General features: G+C 38.5%; 1 protein-coding gene across 1 annotated transcript in view; it reads right to left on the reverse strand.

The window, feature by feature from the left end:
• The window catches only part of sdc3 (syndecan 3), an 80,587-nt gene that overhangs the window by 1,256 nt on the left and 59,331 nt on the right, over positions 1 to 20,000 (reverse strand). The window contains exons 3-5 of the mRNA XM_061930909.2: positions 16,890 to 17,725; positions 8,091 to 8,292; positions 1 to 299 (exon numbers count right to left, since the gene is read on the reverse strand). The exon at positions 1 to 299 is cut by the window's left edge and continues 1,256 nt beyond it. Coding sequence (XP_061786893.1) covers positions 133 to 299; positions 8,091 to 8,292; positions 16,890 to 17,725 — 1,205 coding nt within the window. The 3' untranslated portion in view covers positions 1 to 132. The remainder of the gene's footprint in view (positions 300 to 8,090; positions 8,293 to 16,889; positions 17,726 to 20,000) is intronic.

The following is a 20,000-nucleotide window of genomic DNA, read 5'->3' on the forward strand; positions in this document are numbered from 1 at the left end:
TCATAACATTTTTTTGTTGTTGGTTTTTTTTTTGTCCCTTTTTCCGGTTTGATTGAAAAGAGGTGCGCAGAAAGGCGCCGGGAGGGCGAGGAGAGGCGGTAAGCGAAGAAGACGAAGAGGGTGTGGCGCCTGCTACGCGTAGAACTCCTCCTGCTTGTCGGGCTTCTGGTACGTGACGGTGGCCTGCTTGGGCTCCTCCAGCGTGTAGCTGCCCTCGTCCTTCTTCTTCATGCGGTACACTAGCAGCATCACCAGGAAGGCGGCGAACAGAGCGCCCACCACGCCGCCCACGATCACCGCTGCAGGAGGGAGGGAGAGAGCGCCCGTTTTTATTGGAGCACAGTGACAAGAAGGTAATGATGTGTACATAATAATATATCAATCTTTTCAGTGGTGGAGCCACGAAACATTTACTCATAGGACACCATACAACAAGGTCATATGAGGTGGGGGGGAAAAGTAAAAGGTAAACAGAACTAAATTAAAGGTGAATAAGCTTGGAAAAATGTAAATAGAAGGTAAAATGAGGTCAATAGGAGTGAATTAAAAGTAAAATGAGGTGGAAAAAAGGTAAATAGAAGATAAAACAAGGTAAATATGAGTGAATTAAAAGGTAAAATAAGGTGGAAAAAAGGTTAATACAAGGTAAATAGTGAATTAAAGGTAAAATGAGGTGGGGGAAAAGGTAAGTAGAAGGTAAAACAAGGTCAATAGGAGTGAATTAAAGGTAGAATGGTGGAAAAAAGGTCAATATAAGGTAAAACATGGTAAAAAGGAGTGAATTAAAGGTAAAATGAGGTGGGGAAAAAGGTAAGTAGAAGGTAAAACAAGGTAAATAGGAGTGAATTAAAGGTAAAATAAGGTGGAAAAAATGTATATAAGAGTGAATTAAAAGTGAAAAGACGTGGGAAAAGGTTAAATAGGAGTGAATTAAAGGTAAAATGAGGTGGAAAAAAGGTAAATAGAAGGTAAAACGAGGTCAGTAGGAGTGAATTTAAAGTAAAATGAGGTGGAAAAAAGGTAAATAGAAGATAAAACAAGGTAAATATGAGTGAATTAAAAGGTAAAATAAGGTGGAATAAAGGTTAATATAAGGTAACAAGGTAAATAGTGAATTAAAGGTAAAATGAGGTGGGGGAAAAGGGTAAGTAGAAGATAAAACAAGGTAAATAGGAGTGAATAAAAGGTAAAATGAGGTGGAAAAAAGTTATATAGAAGGTAAAACAAGGTCAATAGGAGTGAATTAAAGGTAGAATGGTGGAAAAAAGGTCAATAGAAGGTAAAACATGGTAAAAAGGAGTGAATTAAAGGTAAAATGAGGTGGGGGAAAAGGTAAGTAGAAGGTAAAACAAAGTAAATAGGAGTGAATTAAAGGTAAAATAAGGTGGTAAAAATGTATATAAGAGTGAATTAAAAGTGAAAAGACGTGGGAAAAGGGTAAATAGGAGTGAATTAAAGGTAAAATGAGGTGGGAAAAAGGTATATAGAAGGTAAAACGAGGTCAGTAGGAGTGAATTAAAAGTAAAATGAGGTGGAAAAAGGTAAATAGAAGTGAATTAAAGGTAAAATAAGGTGGAAAAAAGGTAAATTGAAGGTGAAACAAGGTAAATAGGAGTGAATTAAAGGTAGAATGGTGGGAAAAAAAGTCAACAGAAGGTAAAACATGGTAAATAGGAGTGAATTAAAGGTAAATGAGGTGGGGGAAAAGGTAAGTAGAAGGTAAAACAAGGTAAATAGGAGTGAATTAAAGGTAAAATAAGGTGGAAAAATGTATATAAGAGTGAATTAAAAGTGAAAAGACGTGGGAAAAGGGTAAATAGGAGTGAATTAAAGGTAAAATGAGGTGGAAAAAAGGTAAATAGAAGGTAAAACGAGGTCAGTAGGAGTGAATTAAAAGTAAAATGAGGTGGAAAAAAGGTAATTAGAAGTGAATTAAAGGTAAAATAAGGTGGAAAAAAGGTAAATAGAAGGTGAAACAAGGTAAATAGGAGTGAATTAAAGGTCAAATAAAGTGGAAAGCATGTAAGCAGAAGGTAAAACAAGATGAATAGGAGTGAATTAAAGTTAAAATAACGTGGAAAAAAGGTTAATAGAAGGTAACAAGGTAAATAGGATTGATTTAATGGTAAAATAAGATGGAAAAAATTCAAATAGAAGGTAAAACAAGGTCAATAAGTTTGAATTAAAGGTAAAATGAGGTGGAAAAATGGTAAATAGAAGGTGAAACAAGGTAAATAGGAGTGAATTAAAGGTAAAATAAAGTGGAAAACATGTAAGTAGAAGGTAAAACAAGATGAATAGGAGTGAATTAAAGGTAAAATGAGGTGGAAAAAAAGGTAAGTAGAAGGTAACACAACGTAAATAGGAGTGAATTAAAGTTAAAATAACGTGGAAAAAGGGTTAATAGAAGGTAACACAAGGTAAATAGGATTGATTTAATGGTAAAATAAGATGGAAAAAATGGAAATAGAAGGTAAAACAAGGTCAATAAGATTGAATTAAAGGTAAAATGAGGTGGAAAAAGGGTAAATAGACGGTAAAACAAGGTCAATAAGAGGTAAAATAAGGTGAAACATTTTTAAACAAGAGTGAATTAAATGTAAAATGAGGTGGAAAAAATGTCAATAAGAGTGGATTAAAGGTAAAATGAGGTGGAAAAAAGGTAAATAGAAGGTAAAACAAGGTCAATAGGAGTGAATTAAAGGTAAAATAAGATGGAAAAAATTTAATTAGAAGGTAAAACAAGGTCAATAAGAGTGAATTAAAGGTAAAATGAGGTGGAAAAGGGGTAAATAGAAGGTAACACATGGTAAATAAGAGTGAATTAAAGGTAACATAAGGTGGGAAAATGTTAAACAAGAGTGAATTAAAGGTAAAATTAGGCTCCAGCGACCACCCGTGGCCCCGAAAGGGACAAACGGTAAAAATGGATGGATGGATGGTGGAAAAAAAGGTAAACAGAAGGTTAAACAAAGTACATAGGAGTGAATTAAAGGGAAAATGAAGTGGAAAAGGGTGAATAGAAGGTAAAACAAGGTCAATAACAGTGAATTAAAGGTCAAATTAAGTTGGGAACATTTTAAAGAAGAGTGAATTAAAGGTAAATTTAGGTGAAAAAAATGTAAATAGAAGGTAAAACAAGGTCAATAGGAGTGAATTAAAGGTAAAATGAGGTGGAAAGGGTAAATAGAAGGGTAAACAAGGTAAATAGGAGTGAATTAAAGGTAAAATGAGGTGGGGAAAAAGGTAAGTAGAAGGTAAAGCAAGGTAAATAGGAGTGAATTAAATATAATATTAGGTGGAAAAAATGTAAATAAGAGTGAATTAAAAGTAAAATGAGGTGGAAAAAGGGTAAATAAGAGTGAATTAAAAGGTAAAATGAGGTGGGAAAAAAGGTAAATAGGAGTGAATTAAAGGTAAAATGAGGTGGAAAAAAGGTAAATAGAAGGTAAAACAAGGTCAATAGGAGTGAATTAAAGGTAAAATAAGCTAGAAAAAAGGTAAAATAAGGTGGAAGAACGGTAAAACAAGGTCAATAAGAGTGAATTAAAGATTTAAAAAAAGGTAAACAGAAGTGAATTAAAGCTAAAATAAGGTGAAGAACGGTAAAGTAAGGTAAACATAAGGGGATTAAAGGTAAAATAAGGTGGATAGAAGTTAAACAGAAGGGAATTAAAGGTAAAATAAGGTACAAAAAGGTAAAATAAGGTGGACAAAAGATAAAAAGGGAATTAAATGTAAAATAAGGTAAAAAAAAAAATTTAAAAAAAAAAAAGGTAAATAAACAGTTAAACAAGGAGTATAGAAGGTAAAATAAGTTAAATACAAAGTAAAACATGTAAATAACAGAAAGTACGAGTGAAATATATGTAAAATAAGGTAGACAAATTGTAAAACAAGGTGGAAAAAAGGTAAATAGAAGGTAAATAAAATGGTTAAACAAGGAATGTAGAAGGTAAAGTAAGTTAAATCAAATGTAAAAACTGTAAATGGAAGGTAAATCAAATGTAAAAACTGTAAATAGAAGGTAAATCAAATGTAAAAAAACGGAATATAGAAGGAAAAAGAAGATACAACAAAAATAAGAGACGATCAAAAAATGTAAAATATGCCTTATTTTACATTTTTTAAAGGTTCAAATGAGGAATATAGAAGGTAAAGTAAAAATGCAAATAATGTAAAGAAGGTAAATAAAAGGTCATAAAAGTTGAATAGAAGGTAAAAGGTAAACAAAATTCGGAATATAGAAGGTAAAGGTAGTAAATAAAAAGGTAAAATAGTCTAAAAATAAAAGGTAAAAGAAAGTAAATGAGGTATATAAAAGGTAGGAGAAGATAGATAAAAGAAGGTCAATAGAATGTAAAATAAGTTAAAAAAAGGTAAATAATGTCAATAAAGGTCAAAGAAGATAAATACATGGTAAATATGGAATGTAGAAGATAAATAAAGGGTCAAGAGTGAATATAGAAGGTAAAAAAAGATAAAGGAAGGTAATAGACGTTAAATAGAAGGTAACAGAAGTAAATAAAAGTGAAAAAACTAATATAGAAAGTAAAAGAAGGTCAAGGAATGTCAATAAAAGGTCAAAGAAATTAAATAGAAGATACAATAATGTAAATAGAAGGTAAAAGACGGTAAATAAAAGGTAAAATAAGTTAAATGGAAGGTATAAGAAGGTCAATTAAGGTAAATAGAAGGTAAACAATGATAAATAAAAAGTAAAAAAAAAAAGAAATATAGAAGGTAAAATACGGTCCATCATCAATCCATTTTTACCGATAAAACAAAGTAAAAGAAGGTAAAAGAAGGTACAATAAAGGTTATGGCAAGTACCAAAATATTTGATTAGTTCAACTGTTTTCCCTAAAGTCCACTTTGATACAATCACTGCATGAACCACCCAAATAATGACTCCATGTAACCCTCATGTCACGTTACCTCTGCTAAACAAGTGCATGTCTGCTAAACAAGTGCATGTCTGCTAAAGAAGTGCACGGACGCTCATCTCATTGGCTGCCACGCAGAGAAGGGAGTGTTGCTTGTGTGTGTTTTTTTTTATCTCCTCTGACTATTGTGTTCCAAACACAACAACACTAACACAACTATTAAGGTACATTAACGCCACTGTTTCTCAGCGGTGTGTAATGCACTTTTCCTCCACTTGTGGCAGTAGTGACAGTATCAGACAAACAGAAGAAGTCTGGAGCTAAAGTCATAAGGAAGTTTTTTTTCTCGCGCAAAAATGATGACTAAAGTGGTGAAGCTGTATTTTCTTTGCACTTTAAATTGTATTTACAATTCATTTAAGAAACATATATTATTATTATTATTCATTTAGATAGAATGTATTTATTTTAGCACCGCGTATTTGTTTGTAAATGTATTTTTCAGCACTTTTTTGGAGTTCCTTAAGTATATTTAATTAGTTCTTATTTTTCTCACACATTCTCCACCTTCTTCTACTTGGTGCTGACCTGGCCTGACGAACAAAAGGGCGGCAAAAATGTGTGCTGGTATTTTGGTGCCCTAATAAGCAAAAACTTCAGAGAGTCTAAAGCAGGGGTGTCCAAAGTGTGACCCGGGTGCCATCTGCGTTTATGTCTTTTGCACTCATTTTCTAATGCTAACCGTTAGCATTCTAGTAATAGCATGCTAGCATTTTTTTTGGTGCTAATTTTGCACGTATACACCTCAGCGTCATATATATATTGTGACTTGATGAATGTTGCAGTTAGCATTTTGACATGCTAACATTAGCGTGCTAGCTTTTTAAACTAATTTTGCAGGCATACACCTCAGTATCAAATATATTGTTACTTGACAAATGTTACAGTTAGCAATTTTGACATGCTAACATTAGCATGCTAGCTTTTTTTAAGCAAATTTTGCAGGTATACACCTCAGCGTCAAAAATATTGTTACTTGACGAATGTTACAGTTAGCATTTCAACACGCTAACATTAGCATGCTAGCTTTTTAAACTTATTTTGCAGGCATACACAGCGTAAAATATATTGTTACTTGACGAATTTTACAGTTAGCATTTTAACATGTTAAATTTAGCATGACAGCTTTTTTAGCTAATTTTGGAGGCATACACCTCACCGTAAAATGTATTGTTACTTGACAAATGTTACAGTTAGCATTTTGACATGCTAACATTAGCATGCTAGCTTCTTTAAAGCAAATTTTGCAAGTATACACCTCAGCGTCAAAATTTTGTTACTTGACGAATGTTACAGTTAGCTTTTCAACACGCTAACATTAGCATGCTAGCTTTTTAAACTAATTTTGCAGGCATACACCTCAGCGTAAAATATATTGTTACTTGACGAATTTTACAGTTAGCATTTTAACATGTTAAAATTAGCATGACAGCTTTTTTAGCTAATTTTGCAGGCATACACCTCACCGTAAAATGTATTGTTACTTGACAAATGTTATAGTTAGCATTTTGACATGCTAACATTAGCATGCTAGCTTTTTTAAAGCAAATTTTGCAAGTATACACCTCAGCGTCAAAATTTTGTTACTTGACAAATGTTACAGTTAGCATTTCAACACGCTAACATTAGCATGCTAGCTTTTTAAACTAATTTTGCAGGCATACACCTCAGCGTAAAATATATTGTTACTTGACGAATTTTACAGTTAGCATATTAACATGTTAAAGTTAGCATGCTGGCTCTTTTAGCTAATTTTGCATTTACACACCTCAGCATCAAATATATTGTTACTTGACAAATATTACAGTTAGCATTTTGACATGCTAACATTAACATTCTAGCTTTTTTTAAAGCACATTTTGCAAGTATACACTTCAGCGTCAAAAATATTGTTACTTGACGAATGTTACAGTTAGCATTTCAACACGCTAACATTAGCATGCTAGCTTTTTAAACTAATTTTGCAGGCATACACCTCAGCGTAAAATATATTGTTACTTGACGAATTTTACAGTTAGCATTTTAACATGTTAACATTAGCATGCCAGCTTTTTTAACTAATTTTGCAGGCATACACCTCAGCGCAAAATGTATTGTTACTTGACAAATGTTACAGTTAGCATTTTGACATGCTAACATTAGCATGATAGCTTTTTTTTTTTTGCAAATTTTGCAAATATACACCTCAGCGTCAAAAATATTGTTACTTGACGAATGTTACAGTTAGCATTTCAACACGGTAACATTCGCATGCTAGCTTTTTAAACTAATTTTGCAGGCATACACCTCAGCGTCAAATATATTGTTACTTGACAAATGTTACAGTTAGCATTTTGACATGCTAACATTAGCATGCTAGCTTTTTTAGCTAATTTTGCAAGTATACACCTCAGCGTCAAAAATATTGTTACTTGACAAATGTTACAGTTAGCATTTTATCATGCTAACATTAGAATGCCAAGTTTTCCTAAGCTAATTTACCAGGTATACACCTGAGTGTCATATATTTTGGTATTTAACTAATGCTAACTGAAAGCATGCTTCTGTTAGCATCTAAGCTTAGCTCTGTTAGCATCTTAGCTTAGCTCTGTTAGCATATTAGCTTTTTTTTAAACTAATTTTGCCTATATTTTTCATACTATCTGGCCAGCGTGCTAAATGTTAGCATTCCAGGATTCACATGAAATTTCTACCGAAATTAATTTGCAAGATCTTTGGGAAAAAAACTACATATAGCGTTAGTTTTGTAGGTGAAAACTACCAAAATGGTCCCCGCATTCTTAGATTTGGCAGTCTGTGGCCCTTAGTGGCAAAGGTCTAAACTGAAGCGAGTTAGTTACCAGGTTGCTACCACAGGCTGACAGGTGAGGAGGACTCGTTCAAAGTGCTAACACAGTCTAGTCTACTCTATACTAGTCTAGGGTCTGCCGCCTCCTGCTCTTTACCGATGACCAGGAAATCAGCCAAAACCAAGGCCAGCAGTCCACCAATCAGAATGGCTGGAGGAGAGACAGAGAGGTCAGACGAGTCCACTTTTTTGGGACGTGAGGTTGGGGGCTTTAGGACTGGAAGACCCAAGAACTGCTGAGTGGGACCAGGGAAAATGGCTGCCAGGCGGAACAGAAGAAGGAAGTTCCAACAAACCTATCAAGACTTCCTTCCTCTCCAGGATGTTCTTCTGCGGCAGCTGGGCGGCCGAGCTCCCCGCGTCCACCGTGTTGCCCGCCAGGTCCGGGTCCTCCGGCCCCAGGCCTCGGTCCAGGTCGTTACGCTGGTCCTCGCGGATCTCGAAGTCCCCGCTGGGGCCCACGCCTGCCAGCTCGTTGTTGCTGTCGTCCGAACGGGCCTGGGGGAGGGAGAGAGGAACGTGAACCCCTGGGGTTTGGTTCTGGTCCCAAACACGAGAAAAGTGACTCCGGGAGTGGAAAGTAAAAGTCTATTACTAGTCACCTACTCAGTGATTAGAGTGTCCGCCCTGAGATAGGAAAGGATAGGATAGGGCTTTATTAGTACAACGAAACTATGTTTTCAGCACAAACCCGTTAAAAGATTAGACAAACAAACAGTGTACAGGGTTACAGAACAGGAACGCAGATGGGTCGCCAAAGGTACCCCGTAAAATATAAGAAAAAGCTTAAACGCTGGGGAAGAAGATGAGTAAAAAAAAAAAAAATCTAGACTGGGCTCCTAAGGGGGCCTAGTCTGGAGTGGGAAAAAACTTCCATGCCATGCACACATAAACATATAATCACGACAACTCGCAACAGAGGGGCGGGGAGTTGGGGCCCTGGGGGTCGACTGCTGCTATGAAGCGCTGCCAGCCGTCCATCACTCCGAAGGGGAATCAAGCAGTGGTGAAGGCGTGGGGTGGGGGAGGGTGTGTGTGTTGGTATATGCCCATTGTCTTGGGTGAGTTGATGTAATGTTCATAGGCTGGGCCCGTTCTGCATGCAAGCAAAAGTTCGACTCCAGGTGTCGTTGAGGAGGGAGATCGGTAGGTCGTGAGTTCAAACCTCGGCCGAGTCATACCAAAGACAATAAAAATGGGAGCCATTACCTCCCTGCTTGGCACTCAGCATCAAGGGTTGGAATTGGGGGGGGAATCACCAAAAATGATTCCCGGGCGTGGCCACCGCTGCTGCGCACTGCTCCCCTCACCTCCCAGGGGGTGAACAAGGGAATGGGTCAAATGCAGAGGACAAATTTCACCACACCGAGTGTGTGTGTGACAATCATTGGTACTTTAACTTTAACTTATTAATGGAACCTTCTTGTGTGGAAAAGTCAATTAGCCTTTGAAGCGTGGAGTTAGCGCTCACAGCGACATCCTTTGTGCAACCCACGACTCCAGCAGGCCACTTTTAAAGCTTCTGCTGAAGAGCGTGGGCAAACAAAAGGTGCCACTGTGCACTTCTGGCCACGCCAGCTGCTGGGCTAATGACACGACTTCAACTATACATTTGAGGTCTGCAGGGAGCGGCTCGCGACCAAAATAAAACCCCAGACTTGCTTGGCTGGTCGGAGGGAAATGAGATTTTTTTTTTCCCCTCCTCTTTCAGAAACGTCTTTTTTTTTTAATCCTAGTGGAGCTATTCCAGATTGCTTTATTTCCAAAAGGCGGCTTTTTGTGGCGTAAATGGGAAGAAGTTAACAAGCCACGCCCCCTTCGGCTGTCAATCACCCTTCAGTCCGACTGACAAGAAGCTAAAAGGATAGTTAGTAAACAGAAGGAATGTCATCCTAATGTGTTATTCTCACCATTATCAACGGAAGGGGGAATGAATGAGTGAATGTAGAAGTTGCAGTGATGAAGACAATCGTGTGCAAAATGACCGTTGAAAGGGTTGACGAGGCACATTCCTCACACCACCTGTGTCTACTGGACACTTACACCTACTGGAGGTCAACACCACAACCAGGAGAACTGTGACATAGCACCAGGAGAACCCAATGAGAACCAGGAAAACGCACACAACTCCGAGAACTTAGAGAACACATGAGAACCATGAGAATACATGACTACCATGATTATTCATGAGAATCATGATAATGGAAGAGAACCATGATCATGCATGAGAACCATGATCATGCATGAGAATACATATGTACCCTGATTATCAATGAGAATGCACGGGAATCACAATCAGAATAGTTTTTTTTATTGCCATTGTTTGAGAACGGGTTCACAAACTAGGAATTTTTCATTATATATATATCATTACAACGCATGAGAACCATGATAACAAATGACAACCATGATCATGAAGGACAACCACGATAATGCATGATATTACATGAGTACCATGATTATTAATGAGAATCATGATAATGTAAGAGAACCATGATCATGCATGAGAATACATATGTACCATGATTATTAATGAGAATGCACAGGAATCAGAATCAGAATTTTTTTTTTTTAATTGCCATTGTTTGAGAACGGGTTCACAAACTAGGAATTTTTCATTATTATACTGTATATGATTACAACGCATGAGAACCATGATAACACATGAGAACCATGATCATGCAGGACAACCGTGATCATGCATGATATTACATGAGTACCATGATTATTAATGAGAATCATGATAATGTATGAGAACCATGATCATGCATGAGAACCATGATCATGCATGAGAATACATATGTACCATGATTATCAATGAGAATGCACGGGAATCAGAATCAGAATAGTTTTTTTTATTGTCATTGTTTGAGAACGGGTTCACAAACTACGAATTTCTCATTATATATATCATTATAACGCATGAGAACCATGAACATGCAGGACAGCCATGATAATGCATGGTATTACATGAGTAACATGATTATTAACGAGATTTATGATAATGTAAGAGAACCATGATCATGCATGAGAACCATGATCATGCATGAGAATACACATGTACCATGATTATCAATGAGAATGCACAGGAAGCACAATCAGAATACTTTTTTTTATTGCCATTGTTTGAGAACGGGTTCACAAACTAGGAATTACTCATTATAACGCATGAGAATCATGATAACAAATGAGAACCATGATCATGCAGGACAACCATGATAATGCACGATATTACATGAGTACCATGATTGTTAATGAGAATCATGATAATGTAAGAGAACCATGATCATGCATGAGAATACATATGTACCATGATTATTAATGAGAATGCACGGGAATCAGAATCAGATTTTTTTTTTTTTATTGCCATTGTTTGAGAACGGGTTCACAAACTAGGAATTTTTCATTATTATACTGTATATCATTACAACGCATGAGAACCATGATAACACATGAGAACCATGATTATGCAGGACAACCGTTATCATGCATGATATTACATGAGTACCATGATTATTAACGAAAATCATGATAATTTAAGAGAACCATGATCATGCATGAGAACCATGATCATGCATGAGAATACATATGTACCATGATTATCAATGAGAATGCACGGGAAGCACAATCAGAATCGTTTTTTTTATTGCCATTGTTTGAGAACGGGTTCACAAACTAGGAATTACTCATTATAACGCATGAGAATCATGATAACAAATGAGAACCATGATCATGCAGGACAACCACGATAATGCATGATATTACATGAGTACCATGATTATTAACGAGAATCATGATAATGTCAGGGAACCATGATCATGCATGAGAATACATATGTACCATGATTATTAATGAGAATGGTTCTCTCCCGGAAAAGGGTGGAGTGCCATCTCCGGGTTGGGGAGGAGATCTTGCCCCAAGTGGAGGAGTTCAAGTACCTCGGAGTCTTGTTCACGAGTGGGGGAAGAGTGGATCGTGAGATCGACAGGCGTATCGGTGCGGCGTCTTCAGTAATGCGGACGCTGTATCGATCCGTTGTGGTAAAGAAGGAGCTGAGCCGGAAGGCAAAGCTCTCGATTTACCGGTCGATCTACGTTCCCATCCTCACCTATGGTCATGAGCTTTGGGTCATGACCGAAAGGACAAGATCACGGGTACAAGCGGCCGAAATGAGTTTCCTCCGCCGAGTGGCGGGGCTCTCCCTTAGAGATAGGGTGAGAAGCTCTGTCATTCGGGGGGAGCTCAAAGTAAAGCCGCTGCTCCTCCACATCGAGAGGAGCCAGATGAGGTGGTTCGGGCATCTGGTCAGGATGCCACCCGAACGCCTCCCTAGGAAGGTGTTTCGGGCACGTCCGACCGGTAGGAGGCCACGGGGAAGACCCAGGACACGCTGGGAAGACTATCTCTCCCGGCTGGCCTGGGAACGCCTCGGGATCCCCCGGGAGGAGCTGGACGAAGTGGCTGGGGAGAGGGAAGCCTGGGCTTCCCTGCTTAAGCTGCTGCCCCCGCGACCCGACCTCGGATAAGCGGAAGAAGATGGATGGATGGATGGATTATAACGCATGAGAACCATGATAACAAATGAGAACCATGAACATGCAGGACAGCCATGATAATGCATGATATTACATGAGTACCATGATTATTAACGAGAATCATGATAATGTCAGGGAACCATGATCATGCATGAGAATACATATGTACCATGATTATCAATGAGAATGCACGGGAATCACAATCAGAATAGTTTTTTTTATTGCCATTGTTTGAGAACGGGTTCACAAACTAGGAATTTTTCATTATTATACTGTATATCATTACAACGCATGAGAACCATGATAACAAATGACAACCATGATCATGAAGGACAACCACGATAATGCATGATATTACATGAGTACCATGATTATTAATGAGAATCATGATAATGTAAGAGAACCATGATCTTGCATGAGAATACATATGTACCATGATTATTAATGAGAATGCACGGGAATCAGAATCAGATTTTTTTTTTTTATTGCCATTGTTTGAGAACGGGTTCACAAACTAGGAATTTTTCATTATTATACTGTATATCATTACAACGCATGAGAACCATGATAACACATGAGAACCATGATTATGCAGGACAACCGTTATCATGCATGATATTACATGAGTACCATGATTATTAACGAAAATCATGATAATTTAAGAGAACCATGATCATGCATGAGAACCATGATCATGCATGAGAATACATATGTACCATGATTATCAATGAGAATGCACGGGAAGCACAATCAGAATAGTTGTTTTTATTGCCATTGTTTGAGAACGGGTTCACAAACTAGGAATTACTCATTATAACGCATGAGAATCATGATAACAAATGAGAACCATGATCATGCAGGACAACCACGATAATGCATGATATTACATGAGTACCATGATTATTAATGAGAATCATGATAATGTAAGAGAAACATGATCATGCATTAGGATACATATGTACCATGATTATTAATGAGAATGCACGGGAATCAGAATCAGAATAGTTTTTTTTATTGCCATTGTTTGAGAACGGGTTCACAAACTACGAATTTCTCATTATATATATCATTATAACGCATGAGAACCATGATAACAAATGAGAACCATGAACATGCAGGACAGCCATGATAATGCATGATATTACATGAGTACCATGATTATTAACGAGAATCATGATAATGTCAGGGAACCATGATCATGCATGAGAATACATATGTACCATGATTATTAATGAGAATGAACCGGAATCACAATCAGTATAGTTTTTTTTATAGCCATTGTTTGAGAACTGGTTCACAAACTAGGAATTTTTCATTATATATATATCATTATAACGCAAGAGAACCATGATAACAAATGACAACCATGATCATGAAGGACAACCACGATAATGCATGATATTATATGAGTACCATGATTATTAATGAGAATCATGATAATGTAAGAGAACCATGATCATGCATGAGAATACATATGTACCATGATTATTAATGAGAATGCACGGGAATCAGAATCAGAATTTTTTCTTTTATTGCCATTGTTTGAGAACGGGTTCACAAACTAGGAATTTTTCATTATTATACTGTATATCATTACAACGCATGAGAACCATGATAACACACGAGAACCATGATCATGCAGGACAACCGTGATCATGCATGATATTACATGAGTACCATGATTATTAACGAGAATCATGATAATGTATGAGAACCATGATCATGCATGAGAACCATGATCATGCATGAGAATACATATGTACCATGATTATCAAGGAGAATGCACGGGAATCAGAATCAGAATAGTTTTTTTTATTGTCATTGTTTGAGAACGGGTTCACAAACTACGAATTTCTCATTATATATATCATTATAACGCATGAGAACCATGAACATGCAGGACAGCCATGATAATGCATGATATTACATGAGTAACATGATTAACGAGATTTATGATAATGTAAGAGAACCATGATCATGCATGAGAACCATGATCATGCATGAGAATACATATGTACCATGATTATCAATGAGACTGCACGGGAAGCACAATCAGAATAGTTTTTTTTATTGCCATTGTTTGAGAACGGATTCACAAACTAGGAATTACTCATTATAACGCATGAGAATCATGATAACAAATGAGAACCATGATCATGCAGGACAACCATGATAATGCATGATATTACATGAGTACCATGATTGTTAATGAGAATCATGATAATGTAAGAGAACCATGATCATGCATTAGGATACATATGTACCATGATTATTAATGAGAATGCACAGGAATCAGAATCAGAATTTTTTTAATTTATTGCCATTGTTTGAGAACGGGTTCACAAACTACGAATTTCTCATTATATATATCATTATAACGCATGAGAACCATGATAACAAATGAGAACCACGAACATGCAGGACAGCCATGATAATGCATGATATTACATGAGTACCATGATTATTAACGAGAATCATGATAATGTCAGAGAACCATGATCATGCATGAGAATACATATGTACCATGATTATTAATGAGAATGCACGGGAATCAGAATCAGAATAGTTATTGCCATTGTTTGAGAACGGGTTCACAAACTAGGAATTTTTCATTATATATATATATATATATATATATATATATATATATATATATATATATATATATATATATATATATATATATATATATATATATATATATATATATAAAACGCGTGATAACAAATGAGAACCATGATCATGCAGGACAACCATGATAATACATATTACATGAGTTCATGATTATTAATGAGAATCATGATAATGCATGAGAACCATGATAACGAACGAGAACCATGAGAAGGCTTGAGAACCATGATAATTAATATGAACGCATAAGCACCATGATAATTAATGACAGTTCATGAGAACCATGACAACATATGAGAACCATGATAATTAATATGAACGCACAAGAACCATGATATTTAATGACAGTTCATGAGAACCATGATAATCAATATGAACGCATAAGAACCATAATAATTAATGACAGTGCATGAGGACCATGATAATGCATGACAAGACATGGGGAACCATGAGAAGGCTTGAGAACCATGATAATTAATATGAACGCATAAGAACCATGATATTTAATGACAGTTCATGAGAACCATGATAATCAATATGAACGCATAAGAACCATAATAATTAATGACAGTGCATGAGGACCATGATAATGCATGACAAGACATGGGGAACCATGAGAAGGCTTGAGAACCATGATAATTAATATGAACGCACAAGAACCATGATATTTAATGACAGTTCATGAGAACCATGATAATCAATATGAACGCATAAGAACCATAATAATTAATGACAGTGCATGAGGACCATGATAATGCATGACAAGACATGGGGAACCATGAGAAGGCTTGAGAACCATGATAATTAATATGAACGCACAAGAACCAAGATATTTAATGACAGTTCATGAGAACCATGATAATCAATATGAACGCATAAGAACCATAATAATTAATGACAGTGCATGAGGACCACGATAATGCATGACAAGACATGGGGAACCATGAGAAGGCTTGAGAACCATGATAATTAATATGAACGCATAAGAACCATGATATTTAATGACAGTTCATTTAGAACCAGGATAATATGAACGCAGAGGAAACCATGATAATTAATGACGGTTCATGATAACCGTGACAACATAACAATGACAACGCGTAGCAACCATAATAGTGTATGAGAACAAATGAGAACATGATCATTCATAAGAATGCATGGGAACCATGAGAATGCAGGAAACCAATAAGCGCACGTAAGAACCATGATAAAGAATGTATTAGAACCATGACAATGCATGAGAATCATGAGAATTCTTGAGAACCATAATGCACAAGAACCATACGGGTGCATGAGATCCACGACAACGCATGAGAACCACGATGATGCTCGAAGAGTGCATGAGAATGCATGAGCACTATGAAAATTCATGACAACGCATGAGAACTATGATAATACGTAACCATGAGAACAAATAAGAACGCATGAGAACCAAGACAACGAATGAGAGCCATGACAGCGCATGAGACTCGCGATAATGCATGGGAACCGTGACCCCATGAGAACCATGACAACGCATGGGAACCGTGACCCCATGAGAACCATGACAACGCATGGGAACCGTGACCCCATGAGAACCATGACAATGCATGGGAACCGTGACACCATGAGAACCACGACAACGCATGGGAACCGTGACACCATGAGAACCATGACATCGCATGGGAACCGTGACACCATGAGAACCACGACAACGCATGGGAACCGTGACACCATGAGAACCATGACAACGCATGGGAACCGTGACACCATGAGAACCATGACAACGCATGGGAACCGTGACACCATGAGAACCATGACAATGCATGAGAAAAATGAGAAGGCACGAGAACAATGAGAACTAGGAGAATGTGTGAGAATTGTGATTATTCATGAGAATGCAATAAAAGAACCATGATAAACGCATGACAACAATAGCAATGATGTCACCTTTGTCGTGGTGGGTTGTGGTGGTGGGCGGGTGCTTCTCTCCGTGGGCGCCTTCTGAGTGGTGGTCGTCATTGGAACCCGGGGCCTGAAAGGGAACCTGGTCTTGGTGGTGGCGAGGGTGGTGGTGGTGGTGGTGGTGGTGGTGGGCTGGGCGGTGGTGGGTTCAGGGGTGGGCTCAGCAGTGGCGATGGGCGTGTCCTCCTGCGTGGTCACTTCCACACCAGTAGGTTCAGGCGACATGTAGACGTCTTCATCTTCTTCGGCGGTGCTCAGGTCATCCGGGCCAGCGGAGGGCGCCGTACTCTCCCCTGGGAAGGTGGTCACTGCAGCCGAGGACCTGGGGGGCGCGGTGGTCTGGGCGGTGGCGGCGGCGGCGGCTCGTATCCGCTCCAGCTCCCTCTCTCGCTCCCGCTCTCGTTGCCTCTCCCGCTCCCGCTCTCTCTCCCGCTCCCTCTCCCGTTCTCGCTCCATCTCCCGAACCCGCTCCCGCTCGCGTTCCCGCTCTCGCTCGCGCTCCGCCTGCCTCTCCCGCTCCTTCTCCGACTCCAGCTCCTTCTCCCAGAATGCACCGCTCTCGCCGTCGGCCTCGGTGGGCAGGATGACGGCGGCGGACGTGGCGGCGACGGCGGAGGTTGTGGCGACGGCGGAGGTTGTGGCGACGGCGGAGGTTGTGGCGGCGGCGGGAGTTGCGTCGGTGGGATCCGGGTCCGGGCTGGGCTCGACGGCAGGTGCGGCGGAGGGGGCGGGGCTCGTGGCCTGGGTGGTGGAGAGGGGGGCGGGCTCCTCGGTGGTGAAGGACACGCCTCCTGACGTGGGCCTCACTCTGGTCTGGGGAACTGTGGGCAAGAAGGAAAGTTTATTGAAGAGCTGAAGTCATGTTTGTGTGTCCTCAATTGCTATTCTGAATGTTGCTGGGTCAGGTTTGGTTTTGGAATTGGATTGCATTGTTGTGTATTGTTTTGTTGGATTGATTAATACATTTAAAAAAAAAAATAAAAAAAGAAGAGCTGAAGCAGGACAGGATTTGACAAAATGGACTCCCACAATCAAACCAGACGCCGCCGTCGGACAGAATCGTATCGCCCACTGAGTGGAAGCAATTTTCCACACGACTGTTCTCTCCACGCCGCTGCTCGCCGTAATTACCTCCACCAGGGGTCATGTTCTAAGTCAGGTGTGTTCCCATGGAGGGCCGACTGAATTTTTTCCACTGAAATTTTTGCGTTTGAATTTTGCAAACTGAATTCTTGACATGAAATCATGTTGACTTGTTCGTTCAATCAAAATCTGTTTGAACATTCATTTTGTTCAAATTAAGTGTGGAAAAATTTTGTGCAAAAAAATTCTATTTAAAAAGTTGAATGATGCGGACACGTTTGTTACTGGATACTTTAATGACTAAGTAATGTGCAACTATGACTACTTGATATTTGTTGGTACTGACAAATGTGCTGTTTTTACACTGCAATATTACAAACCCCGTTTCCATATGAGTTGAGAAATTGTGTTAGATGTAAATATAAACGGAATACAATGATTTGCAAATCTTTTTCAACCCATATTCAGTTGAATATGCTACAAAGACAACATATTTGATGTTCAAACTGATAAACATTTTTTTTTTTTTTTTGCAAATAATCATTAACTTTAGAATTTGATGCCAGCAACACGTGACAAAGAAGTTGGGAAAAGTGGCAATAAATACTGATAAAGTTGAGGAATGCTTCCAAAAAGTGCTCAGTCTTTCACAAGAAAGGATGGGGCGAGGTACACCCCTTTGTCCACAACTGCGTGAGCAAATAGTCAAACAGTTTAAGAACAACGTTTCTCAAAGTGCAATTGCAAGAAATTTAGGGATTTCAACATCTACGGTCCATAATATCATCAAAAGGTTCAGAGAATCTGGAGAAATCACTCCACATATGGCCGGAAACCAACATTGAATGACCGTGACCTTCGATCCCTCAGACGGCACTGTATCAAAAAACGACATCAATCTCTAAAGGATATCACCACATGGGCTCAGGAACACTTCAGAAAACCACTGTCAATAAATACAGTTGGTCGCTACATCTGTAAGTGCAAGTTAAAGCTCTACTATGCAAAGCGAAAGCCATTTATCAACAACACCCAGAAACGCCGCCGGCTTCTCTGGGCCCGAGATCATCTAAGATGGACTCATGCAAAGTGGAAAAGTGTTCTGTGGTCTGACGAGTCCACATTTCAAATTGTTTTTGGAAATATTCGACATCGTGTCATCCGCACCAAAGGGGAAGCGAACCATCCAGACTGTTATCGACGCAAAGTTGAAAAGCCAGCATCTGTGATGGTATGTGGGTGTATTAGTGCCCAAGACATGGGTAACTTACACATCTGTGAAGGCACCATTAATGCTGAAAGGTACATACAGGTTTTGGAACAACATATGCTGCCATCTAAGCGCCGTCTTTTTCATGGACGCCCCTGCTTATTTCAGCGAGACAATGCCAAGCCACATTCAGCACGTGTTACAACAGCGTGGCTTTGTAAAAAAAAGAGTGCGGGTACTTTCCTGGCCCGCCTGCAGTCCAGACCTGTCTCCCATTGAAAATGTGTGGCGCATTATGAAGCGTAAAATACGACAGCGGAGATCCCGGGACTGTTGAACGACTGAAGCTCTACATAAAACAAGAATGGGAAAGAATTTTAAAGATTCAGCAATTAGTTTCCTCAGTTCCCAATCGTTTATTGAGTGTTGTTAAAAGAAAAGGTGATGTAACACAGTGGTGAACATGCCCTTTCCCAACTACTTTGGCACGTGTTGCAGTCATGAAATTCTAAGTTAATTATTATTTGCAAAAAAAAAAAAAAAGTTTATGAGTTTGAACATCAAATATGTTGTCTTTGTAGCATATTCTACTGAATATGGGTTGAAAATGATTTGCAAATCATTGTATTCCGTTTATATTTACATCTAACACAATTTCCCAACTCATATGGAAACGGGGTTTGTATTACGTACGTCTCGCTGGTGTGCTATTGTGTGCTTAGCTGTTGTGTAGCTGCTAGCTCCTCCGAGCATGTTTACCTTTTGTAAATAACTTGACTAAAACAGAAGGTGCGGACATTTGG

The sequence above is a fragment of the Nerophis lumbriciformis genome, linkage group LG37 (assembly GCF_033978685.3).
Source record: "Nerophis lumbriciformis linkage group LG37, RoL_Nlum_v2.1, whole genome shotgun sequence".
Lineage (NCBI taxonomy): Eukaryota > Metazoa > Chordata > Actinopteri > Syngnathiformes > Syngnathidae > Nerophis > Nerophis lumbriciformis.